We start from the raw sequence: 11,298 nt of genomic DNA on the forward strand, positions 1-11,298 counted from the left end.
GATTTCTTGTTGTATTGCTTCCATCTTCTAAGTCAGCTGCTATTGTTCCCTTAGGATGTTTCCAAATTCCTGTTGATTCCATCTCTTAATGTTTTGCTTTAGTTCCTTCAGCTTACGTTGAAACGTTTGCATTCTATTTCTACCCCTTTGTTCACTCTTTGTCCACCATTCCTCCATTTTTCTAATGAGTTTTGGGTCCCTGAGCCAAAATGCTTCAAATCTGAAGGGTCACCTTTTGGGGCTTGCTTTAAGATCAATCTCCAATCTTACCGGCCAATGGTCTGATCCCATTCCTGGGAGTATCATTGCCTCCATGAAAATGTCTCTGCTTACTATCTCTTCCGATATTAAGAACCTGTCTAGTCTGGATGCAATTTGATGTCTACCTCCTCTTCTGTTGTTCCAAGTATAAACTCCATTGATTGTTGGAAGATCCACCATTCTTTGATTGTTTATGAAATCCCCAAACATTTCCATATCGACATCCTCCCTACATATTCCACCTCTTTTTTCATTTAAATCTTTTATCATATTAAAGTCTCCTCCTATTATCCAGGGGGTATTCTGATACAAACTTCTCACTTTTATCATGTTATCCATGAAATTTTTCCTCTCTCCTGTTATGTGTGGACCGTAAACTCCTGTGAGCAGAATCCATTCTTGTGATCCCAAATTGCTGAATTTACCTGATAGTATTCGTGGCATGTTGATCCAATCATCAAATCGGACTTCCTCTGGGTTCCAAAGAATTTCCATACCTCCTGTGCTTCCTACAATATCTTGACCTACTACATCATACCTAGGTTTGAAGTTCCCCATAATCTCTTTCATTTTTTTCACTAATCTTAGTTTCTTGTAATAGCATAACCCTGGGTTTGTCTTTTTCCAATCTGTCTTTTAGATATCTATGGTTCCACTTACTATTCAGACCCCTTATATTCCAGGTCGTGATTATCATTTCAATAGTTTGGTGGGTTGGTGAAACACCTCTAATAATGGCACCACTCAGCCTGAGTTAACTAGCATCTCCCCTACCATTTGTATGGATTCACTCATAGGTCTCGTGCCTCATTTTTTTCGTACTTTTCCTGTTGCTCCCATCTCCGATCCTTGACCCCCTTGTGATCTAAGATGCATTGGTTGAGGTGCCACCAACGTACCTCTTTTCAATTTGTACTGTTGGAACAATTCCTTGTAGAGTTGTTTCTGGTCTTCCAGTATGAATCTTTCATCCAGATGTCGCCATTCCTGTAATAATCTTTTCATTACTTGTTCCTCTTCACTATATTTTTCTTTTGAGTGTCTATCTCCATCTGAGTTTGCTCTGTTTGCTCCTTGCTGATTTCCACCTCCCTCTCTTCTTCTGTGATTTCCATTACTTGCTCTTTTCCTTTGTCTTTCTGGTATGGTTCTTTTGGCTCTTCTTCATTTTCCTCTATTGTTCCTTCTATTTCTTCCTCTTGTAGAATTGCATATATATTCTGGTTTTCCTTCTCCTTTTCCTTCAATGGTTGTTTACGGTTGTCTAGTGCTTTTTGATTCTTTTTCCTTCTTTGGACATCCTGGAATCCCTCTTCCTTTTCTTTGCTTGATTCTTCTGTATTTTTGTTTCATGGGAAAATTCTTTGAGGTATTCAGTGGGCAGGATCTAACAAGATGGCCGTATTCATGACACCTCCTGCACTGGAACGGTATATGCTCATAATCGATGGGTTGTTGCCATACTTCATCATGGTATTCTACTTCTATGCAATCAGGGAGGGGCTTAGTGATGTTCATGTACACACATATCCTAGCATAAGAGATGTACCTTCCTTTTTTTGTTGTATCAGCCACCTTGACGAAGGTTCCAATCGAGTTGCCTATTCCTTCTAGTATTTCTGGATCCCAAAAATCTATTGGAAGCCCAAACAATCGAACCCAGATCAGAGCCGCCATCATCTTTTCCTGATCTGGGTTATAGCATTCCTCCCAGTGCCTCATAAACAGGCCCGCATTATTGAAGAAGTATGGTCCCTCTTCAAAGACCTTTTCCTTGTCTGCAATATTTGCAAACACTACTGAGAAAAATCCTTTAGCACCAAGTTTCAGCTCAATGTGTCCTTTAGGTTGCCATCGCTGTTGTATCCATTTTATCAGGTCTTTTTCAGTTGGCCAAACTCCTATAAATTTACAAATCAGAGCATGATCTTTCATGTATTCTCTGTACTCCTCTAATTTGTTATTAGGGATGACGAACCTAGGTTTTTTAACTGCTCGAGGAAGGCATCTTCCTCCCAGCCCCGCCTGCCAGCGCGCTCCCATCACTGGTGTATTACCCCTTCTGCCTTGCGGCCCGTGAGTTCCTTGTCGGCTTGCCTCCCCTGCTGTTACATTCTTGTAGGAGGGGCTCTCGCCCCCCCTTCCTGACTCATCCTGCCCACAGCAGGCCTCCTTTACCTTCAGCATCTCGATCCTCTGTAATTCTTGCGTAGTCTTTTGTCCTGATCTACCAAAACTACTGTACTTTGTTGCTGTTGCAAGTTTTCTAGGGCAAACCTGCGTCAAACCCTAGCTGCAGCGCCTTCCTCAGAAACCATCTCCTTCGTTCTTATGAGATTTTTTTTTTTTTTTTTTAGTCCACTAAGTTGGGTATATATTCGAAACAAGTAAACAAAGTACATTTGATATCCTTATTCCAAAGTATAAATCATAAAAAAATATATTATTAATCATTTAGAAGTGATAAAATGGTGTATCAATAGATATTTTAAGGAATTTTAAGCTTTAATTTAATATTAATTTAAGTCTCCCCTATTGTGTTTACTGATTTATTAACCAAGAATGGATAAGTTTTCATAAGAGGGTATTATTTGAAAAATGTTTGAAGGTAAGTAAATAGAGCTTTTTATATATATATTTTAACATTTATACGCAAAGTGTTATTATTGAAATAATGAAGTATAGAGTAGTGTTATTATTGAAATAATGAAGTATATAATTATTAATTTTTTAGATATTAGTAAATGGCGTGACTATGTTATCTGAGTAATCCAACTAATAAAAGAATCAATCATATATATCAAATAATAAAAGAATCAATTCTATATATCAAATAATTTTCTTGTAATAAAAAATATATATTTTATGAGTATGTTTTTAATTATGTTGTTTTTTTTTTGCATTTAGAAGTTTAACATGGTACTAGAGGTATCACAACACCTAGAGAATATGAACAATGTTGGAGTTCATGAATCTATGTAGAAGAGAAAATTTTGGAATATGCGAGTAATGTCAAAGTCTATCAATTAAGAGAATTGCACTAATTTGAGAGTTTGGGAATTTGAGGAGTCCAAAAATTTAGGAATTCAGAAAATTTTAGAATAATACCTTATGAAGGTGACACAATAAATTGATTGAGTGCTTGCATGATTTCAAATTGTGGAGGAATGAAGTTAGTTAGTTAGTTAGTTTTGTTTTTTTTGTTTTTATGAGATATATTTATATTCAATATGAGGAATATACATGTTTTGGTCCTTGAGGGGTTGTTCATACAACAAGGCTCAAAATCATCACAAGAAATACACATTATGAGCTCAACATGTTAGATGCAGGAATTGAGCTTGGGTAGGGAGGATAACAACATTTTTTTCCAACCATATAAGTAAAACCAAATTGACATGGAGGAATGAAGTTACAAAATAATACTTTTTGATTTTATGTTTTTTATTGCTATTTTCTATTGTAGCATAGGAGGAGGTGTTAGAATATTGGAGTATAACGCTCCAATAATCTATACAAATTTTGAACTCTTTTCCTATTAGGGTGGAAAGTAAACCTCCCTGGGAAATTTTTAGTTTCCCTCTACATTTTTATAGAGGTAGTACTCCTCTTTCTATATGTGAAAGATATTTGCTATGTTCTTAAATGAATACACTGGGTGAGTGCCAAACAACAAACCCCAACAAATCTTCCAATGAAGCTCTCATATAACAAATTTAGTCTTTGAGCATGAAATAAATGAATATGAAATAAGAAATTGTTACGTACTAGGGTCTACCTTCCATAGATATTTTGCCTTTCTCTTTAAAATAATGTGAATCTAGAATCAACTATGACTTTGCAAAAGAAATAATGAAAAAGACAATGCAATGGATAGGTCTTCAAAAAACTTTAAAGGATTGCATATGTTGGGATTAAATGAGTATTTAAAGCTTAATTGTACAAGAATTCAATGCTACATTATCATATATACTTATGCCTACAATATGAAACTTGAATAACTCCTTGTGGGAGAAATTAACAATAATATCCCAATGTGACAAGTTTTAACATTGTATGGAAACTGAACCATCCTCCTCGATGAAATATAGATAATTTGTAATTAAACTACATTTACTTTATTACAAGTAAGGATCTTGCTTCCTTGGACTTGAAATACAATATGAAGTGCTTGGAAGAGATGAGGAAACATAATCAAACCTAGATCTTCCTCTTGTTGAGAACACATGGAAAACCTAATTGAAAGAAAAACGTAGAAGAATAGATTAGAAGGAAAGTTGAGTAGACTGATTCACAAGATCTTCTAGAAAGGAAAACTTCTCTTTGGAAAAACTCCAGTTGTTGAGAAGTGTAGCAAGAAAGGATAAATATGGCTTAACCTTGGTCAAATTGAGAATATTCGAAATTTCCACATCAACATACAACTTGGAGGCAGTTAACTGAGGTGACATGGCTCTTGTCACTTAGTTAGCTCAGTAAATTCAAGTTAGAGGGCTTGGAGTTTAGTTATGCATGTGTGATTGCTAATTTATAACAATCTAGTTCAGTTATTTCCAGTTGTACTCAGTTAAACTAGTTCTAACAGTTAATAGAACTAGTTGGAGGTCAATTGTGCAGTGGGACAACAATCTAACTCAAAGATCATCTAGTTAACTGATCAATCAACCAAAAATAACTCATGCATGCAAGGAATTCAAATTGCTCAGCTGTGGTGGAGATTCCAAGGCAGTGTAACATCAGTTGTAAATTAGTGTTGAGTGTATAGGTGTTGCATGCAATTAGTGATCAATCCTTGGGAATTGTGCAATATTTTTTGAGGAAAATCCTAAAGAATAGGGGATAATTTCCTCATTATTTGCGCAAGGAAATAAGGGCCTTGGTGAGAAAATATTTGGCTAAGTGTTGACCAGAGCTTGTTCATTGAGCAAGAGAACAATTATTCTTTTGCAAGTTGAGCTTAGAGCTAGAACTAACAATTGTAATAGTTTGTTAATTCATGCAAACATGTTTGAGGGGTTTTTCCCAGTTGGGTTCCCCTAGAAATCACTATGTATTTGTGGTATTTCTTATTGCATGTGTATGTATGATGTTCTAAATTGTAAATTTCATTTTGCAGATTAGTAGAGTAGAAATGTGTCTCTTGATTTTAGATTAAATTTATTGAACGGTTGCAACTCTATCAAATTTCTACATGGTATCAGAGAAGGATTCACATTAGAACAATAATTCCAAAGTTGTTCCTTAGGAGGTTCAAATTTGTAGCTTAAATGTAGCAAGGTTTCCTGAGAGTTGTGAGAATGGCCTTCAATGGACTGAGATTAGAGTATGCCTTAGAAGGAAACTCAAATTTCATTGCCTGAAAGGATAACATGGAGGCAATGCTTGATGACAATGGATTATTGGATTATGTCAAGACAAAAATTCCAAAACCAGGATCAACTGATGCCCATAACCTAGCCCAATGGAAGAAATATGTAGGCAAGGAAAGGAGAATAATATTAGAGGGAGTGAGAGACCAGATTGTCTGAAATATCCATGGAAAAGATACACCATTTTCCATGTGGAAGGCACTAATTGAGCTATTAAAAAATAATAGTGACCATAGAAAATTGGCCTTCAAAGACAAACTTCGAAAAATTAAGAGGCAAAAAATGATACTATTCCGAAGTATCTCAACAGATTTACACAATTTCGGGATGAGCTTGGAGGGGTTGGTGTGAATGTTGCAGAAGATGACCTAGTGAGCCTAACTCTTCTAGGCCTTCCAAAATCCTGGCACAACTACTAGGACTCTGTGAATGGAAGGGAAAAATTACCGAATTGGGAATGCTTATGGTCTGATTTGGTACAAGAAGAAATCAGGCAAAATACTAAAGATGGAGGTTCATCCAAGGGAGAGGATGAAGATAATTTTGCATTGGTTGGGAAGGGAAAGAAGGGAAAATGGAAGAAATCTCAAACCAAACTAGATTCTAGCCAAGGGGGCAAGAAGAAAGACTTGTCCAAAATAAAATGCTTCAATTGTCATGAATTTGCACTATGCTACAAAGTGTCCACACAAAAATTATACGAAGAAGAACTCAGGAGGAGTAGTAAGTGAAGCATTTGCTTCAAATTTCAAGTTATACTTCACCCTAAATGCATGCATGGCTAGCACTATGATGGGGAGTGTGTGGTACTTGGAATCAGGTGCCTCATTCCACATGATATGATGTAGATAGTTTTTTAGTGATCTGGAGGAGAAAGATCTCCAGATGCAAATTGAGCTTAGGGATGACAAAAGGTACAATGCTATCGGGATTAGTATAGTAACCATTAAGAGGGAGTCAAGATCCCCTCTTCACCTAAAAAATGTCATGTTTGTACCACGCCTTAAGAAGAAGCTCATCTCTATAGCAGTTTTGGAAGATCGTGGCTATGATGTTATTTTCAGTAAAGGGAAATCCTTTCTGAGACACATAGCTATTGGGAAGGTGAAGCATATTAGGGTTCATGTGAAGAACTTGTACAAAATTGATGTGGAATATTGCGTTGCATTAAGTAGTAAGGTATAAAAAGTGCAGAGTCGATATGTTGGTGAACTATGGCACAAAAGACTTGGTCATTTTCAACATGATGCCCTTAAAATGATGCAGTGAATAACCAATAGCCTCCCTAAAGGATCACTTGAGAAGCATGATGTCTGCAAGGGTTGTACCTTGGGGAAGTATGTAAAATCTACATTCCATGATCGAGACAACAAAGCAAATAAAGTCTTGGAGAGAGTCCACTCTGATGTTTGTGGACCCTTCTCGACAACCTCCTCTTCCGGACATAAATACTATGTTATTTTTATTGATGATTTCTTAAGAAAGTGCTAGATCTTCTTCATGCGGAAGAAGGATGAGACATTCTCAGAATTTGTAGAATTCAAGGCACTAATTGAGAAAGAGACTGGTAAGAAGGTGAAATCTCTCAGGAACAACAATGGAGGTGAGTATGTTTCGAATGACTTCAAGGATTTTTATGCCAAAAAAGGAATTAGAAGAGAACTGACAACTCCCAACAACCCACAATACAATAGGGTAGCTGAGGGAAATAACTAGAGCATTGTGGGAGCTATGAGAGCTATGCTACATGATGAAGGCCTGCCACTGCATTTGTGGGAAAAGGCATGTAACACAATAGTCTACTTGTAGAACCAGAGTGCTCATCGGATTATTGGTATGATTACATTGGAGGATGCCTTCTCGGGGAGAAAGCCAAATGTGTCTCATTTCAAAATTTTTGGAGCCTCTATTTAATTCCATGTCTCTAAATATTTGAGGAAGAAACTTGAGAAGACAATAGAGTTGGGAGTTTTGTGAGTTACACTGAAACTTCACACAATTACGGGGTGTACTTACCTTCCCTTAGAATGAAATTTGTGCGAAGGGATGTAAATTTTGATGAGGAGAAGGCAATGAGATGCTCTCTTGAGAGGGAACTTCAAATCCCACAAGAATAGGAGATTTTAGCTCCAAAGGAGGAGCCTTAGGAATTTGTGGAGCAACCACAAATGGAGGAGCAGAGAGGAGGCAGAGTGGAGATATACAGTCAAGAAGAACCATCCAGAGAAGGTAGACAAATAACCTAAGAAGCTAAAATATTGGTGCAGGATGCAAGGGAGAATGTGGGAGCTCCTTCAAATTTTCACAGGCAAAGGAGGTCATCTAAGAGGTACACTGACTACATGGCTCTAATGATTGAGCTTGTAGAGACCGAGCCATCCTCTTTTGAGGAAGTAGTTGAGAAACCAGTTTGGGTTGATGTAATGGTGGAAGAATAGAATCTATCATAATGAACAATGTTTTGGAAGTGGTCCCAAGACCGACAGAAAAATCAATTGTGGGTTCAAAATGGATCTTCAAAGTTAAGCATGCAACAAAAAGAAGCATAGAGAAGTATAAGGCCAAATTTGTGGCCAAAGTATTCTCTCAAGTTGAGGGAATTGACCATGAGAAAACCTTTGCTCCCGTAGAAGGGTATTCATCCATCAGTTCAATTCTTGCACTGGATACACAGATCGGGTGGAAGATCCATCAGAAGGATGTAAAAACAACATTTCTCAATGGTGTTATTGAGGAGGAAGTGTAAATAGAGCAACCATAAGGTATTGAGAAATTTGATCGGGAGTCTCATGTGTGTAGACTCAAGTGAGCATTGTACAGTCTCAAACAAGCACCTCGAGCTTGGTATACTCAGATTGATAGTTATCTCACTAGATTGGGCTTCACCAAAATTGAAGCAAATGCGAACCTATATCATATTTTGGTATAAGGTAAATTGTTTATCATTGTTTTATATGTTAATGATTTGATATTTGCAGGTGCTGAGTAGTTGATCAAATTTTGCAAGGAGGACCTTGCAAGGGAATTTGAAATGAAAGACATGGGGCTCATGGACTACTTCCTCGGGATGGAAGTATGGTAAGGTGATGGGGAATTGTTTGTGTCTCAAGGAAAGTATGCCATTGTGATAATATAGATATTTCATTGTAAGACCATGGAGACACCTCTAGTGACCAACTGGATGAAATAGTATACCACTTTAGGTGAAGAGGTTGATGATCCCATTTATTGACAAGTAGTGGGTTCACTGATGTATCTTGTGAACACATGACTAGGTATGTGCTATGCAATAAACTAAATGAGCCAAGCTATGGTTAGGTCGACCAAAATTATATTGGAAGGAAGAAAATCATGTTTTATGGTACCTCAGAGGCACTACCCAGAATGGATTATGGTACATACAGACAGAGGGAGTGAAGTTGCATGGCTTCACAGAGGCAGATTGGGTAGGGAGTCCATCCAACTGAAAGAGTACATCAGGTGCAATTTTCAATATTGGGGCTGCAACAATTTCTTAGTACAATAGGAAGCAGAGATCTATGACATTCATCTTAGAAAAAGCTGAATACATGTCTGCAAGTCAAGCAACATGTGAGGTGATCTAGATGAGAAAGATACTTGTGGGACTTGTTACCTCTCAAACTAGCAGGGGATCCATAAAGGGAAAATACTAGGTCAAGGGAAACAAATAGAGACTTAACCCACTGTCACCTCAAATAAGGCTCCCTTTCATTTACGGACTTTCACTGATGGGAGGAGACCCGATATATTATGGAGTCACTGATGAAGTATAAGTAAATGAATGGATATGAGTGACCGAGATAATCCCCTTCCTAGAAGAGTTTGAAGGATGGAGCTTGCTTGCTTTCTAAGCAAGATACAATGTCTTCTAGGGAAAGGAAGGGGGGATTCGAGGGCTAGGTTTATGGGATGTGACTTGTGAAGGAGTTTCCAAATCCCTAAAATCCTTATTGAAATTGGTATCCAAAATGGTTCTTGAAGAATTGTCTTTCAAAGGAACATGACCACACGGGACCAAGTGGACCGAGTCTAGGATAGGAGGAAAGAGTATGAAAACCAATGATGTTTTCACTTAAAGGTGTTGAATTGATCCTATGAGGCATTAACCTTGGGGATGTTAGGAAAAAGTTCGATCTCAGAGTTAGGGCTTGTATTTTCTCACAACTCCACCATCAAAATGGCCTCAAATTGGAGTAGGTCTTGAGGAGACACCAATGCAGGAGAGGTTAGGAGATCAAACTTTTTGGAGGGCTAATTCACTGGGAAAATGATGCCCTAGGTGACCCAACTTGGCTAGACCTTGGAAAAGGTGAAAGAAGTTGGTTTAATGTGACCACCTTTTCGTGGATCAATGCCTTATTCTTTGGAGAATGGAGTCTATGATGAATATGAGTGAGGACTCTTGGTTCTTGGCTAATGAGGCCTCAAGACTACTTCGCTAGCCTTCTAGGTCAAAGAGAAGCAATCTTACAACTTTTATACTTCGATGTGAAAAAGGTGATGGATTATCAAGATAAATTTGTTGATAGAATTATCCATAGGAAATTTCATTCAAATTACATGGCCCATACATTGAGAGATGCTATAATAGGGAAAAAATTCCAAAATTTAAAGTAGTAAATGCATGTAACAATTAGCCTTAAGAATAGTGAAAATCCCAGTCCATTGTATATGAAAAAGTAAAATAATAATAACATTAAAAGCATGTAATTACATGTAATAGAACATATACAGCCATCCACATTTTGACAATAGAGAATCTCCAATATGAGATAAACTAAATGCACACATCAAAATTCATCTATAAAGCTCCAATTCATCCTCTAAGAAAACTTGCGAAATTCTCAAGAGAGAGAAGAGATCCAGTCCAAACTGATGATGAGAGAATGAAATCATCTCAATTGTATTTATACATTAGTGAGGAGTTCGAATTAGCCTCCTTGGCCTACATAATCCCAAAAAATAAAATAATGTTCTAATAATCTAACTTTTGGTGACAAGCCCACCAAACTAGCTCACAAATGAAAGAATAAGCCTCTAAAAGGGTCAAATAATAATCTATGCATCCATAATGAAGAGTAGGACCCTCAAAAGTGATAGACAAGGGGTTGACCCCTTGTTCCCCAAAAAATAAACATGTGGTGCTCCCAATGGGTGTGGGGGCACAATAATAACCTCATGGGTCTCCAAATGAGTCAAGGATTCCTATAAATAGTCTGCAAGGGCTCTAATGATTGTGTACGGGATGCCACATCATCCTACAAGTCTTGGGTCAGTTGCCAAGTGCATGGTACATCATGGGGCCGACTAGGCAAAGGTGAACCAGGTGCGTCATCCTCGTCCAATGGAAGTATCTCGAGCATCTCTGACCATCCTTGAGGATCCATGGAGTGCTTTCTACTTCTATGAAGGCACATGGCTCTCAGCGCACACCTTACATGTGCCAATGTAGCCCTCTAGAGGATTAGGATCCCGTATAGGGAGACCAAACCCAAGATGGAGACCATATGCAATCCTACATAAGATCCAATACGTCCCTTAGCCTTCCAGTACAACAAGTATTAGAGAAATCGAGTAAATGAGCTTACCAACTATGGACCACATGTGGGGAATTAATAATGGCTTGCCCTTCCATAATGGGCTTCGA

General features: G+C 37.7%; 1 protein-coding gene across 1 annotated transcript; it reads right to left on the reverse strand.

Annotated features, from left to right (window-relative positions):
* Positions 1-228: 228 nt before the first annotated feature.
* LOC149164070 (uncharacterized) lies at positions 229-819 on the reverse strand. Its single transcript, XM_089429359.1, has one exon. It carries the CDS (start codon positions 817-819, stop codon positions 229-231), a length of 591 nt encoding a protein of 196 aa, XP_089285485.1.
* Between the last annotated feature and the right edge of the window lie 10,479 nt (positions 820-11,298).

Source organism: Pinus tabuliformis, chromosome 5_1 (assembly GCF_031772625.1).
Source record: "Pinus tabuliformis cultivar Carrire ecotype Pingquan chromosome 5_1, CPIR1, whole genome shotgun sequence".
Lineage (NCBI taxonomy): Eukaryota > Viridiplantae > Streptophyta > Pinopsida > Pinales > Pinaceae > Pinus > Pinus tabuliformis.

Excerpts from the sequence above, each read along its gene's own strand:
- LOC149164070 (XM_089429359.1), bottom strand. The coding sequence starts at position 819 with ATGGGGAACTTCAAACCTAGGTATGATGTAGTAGGTCAAGATATTGTA.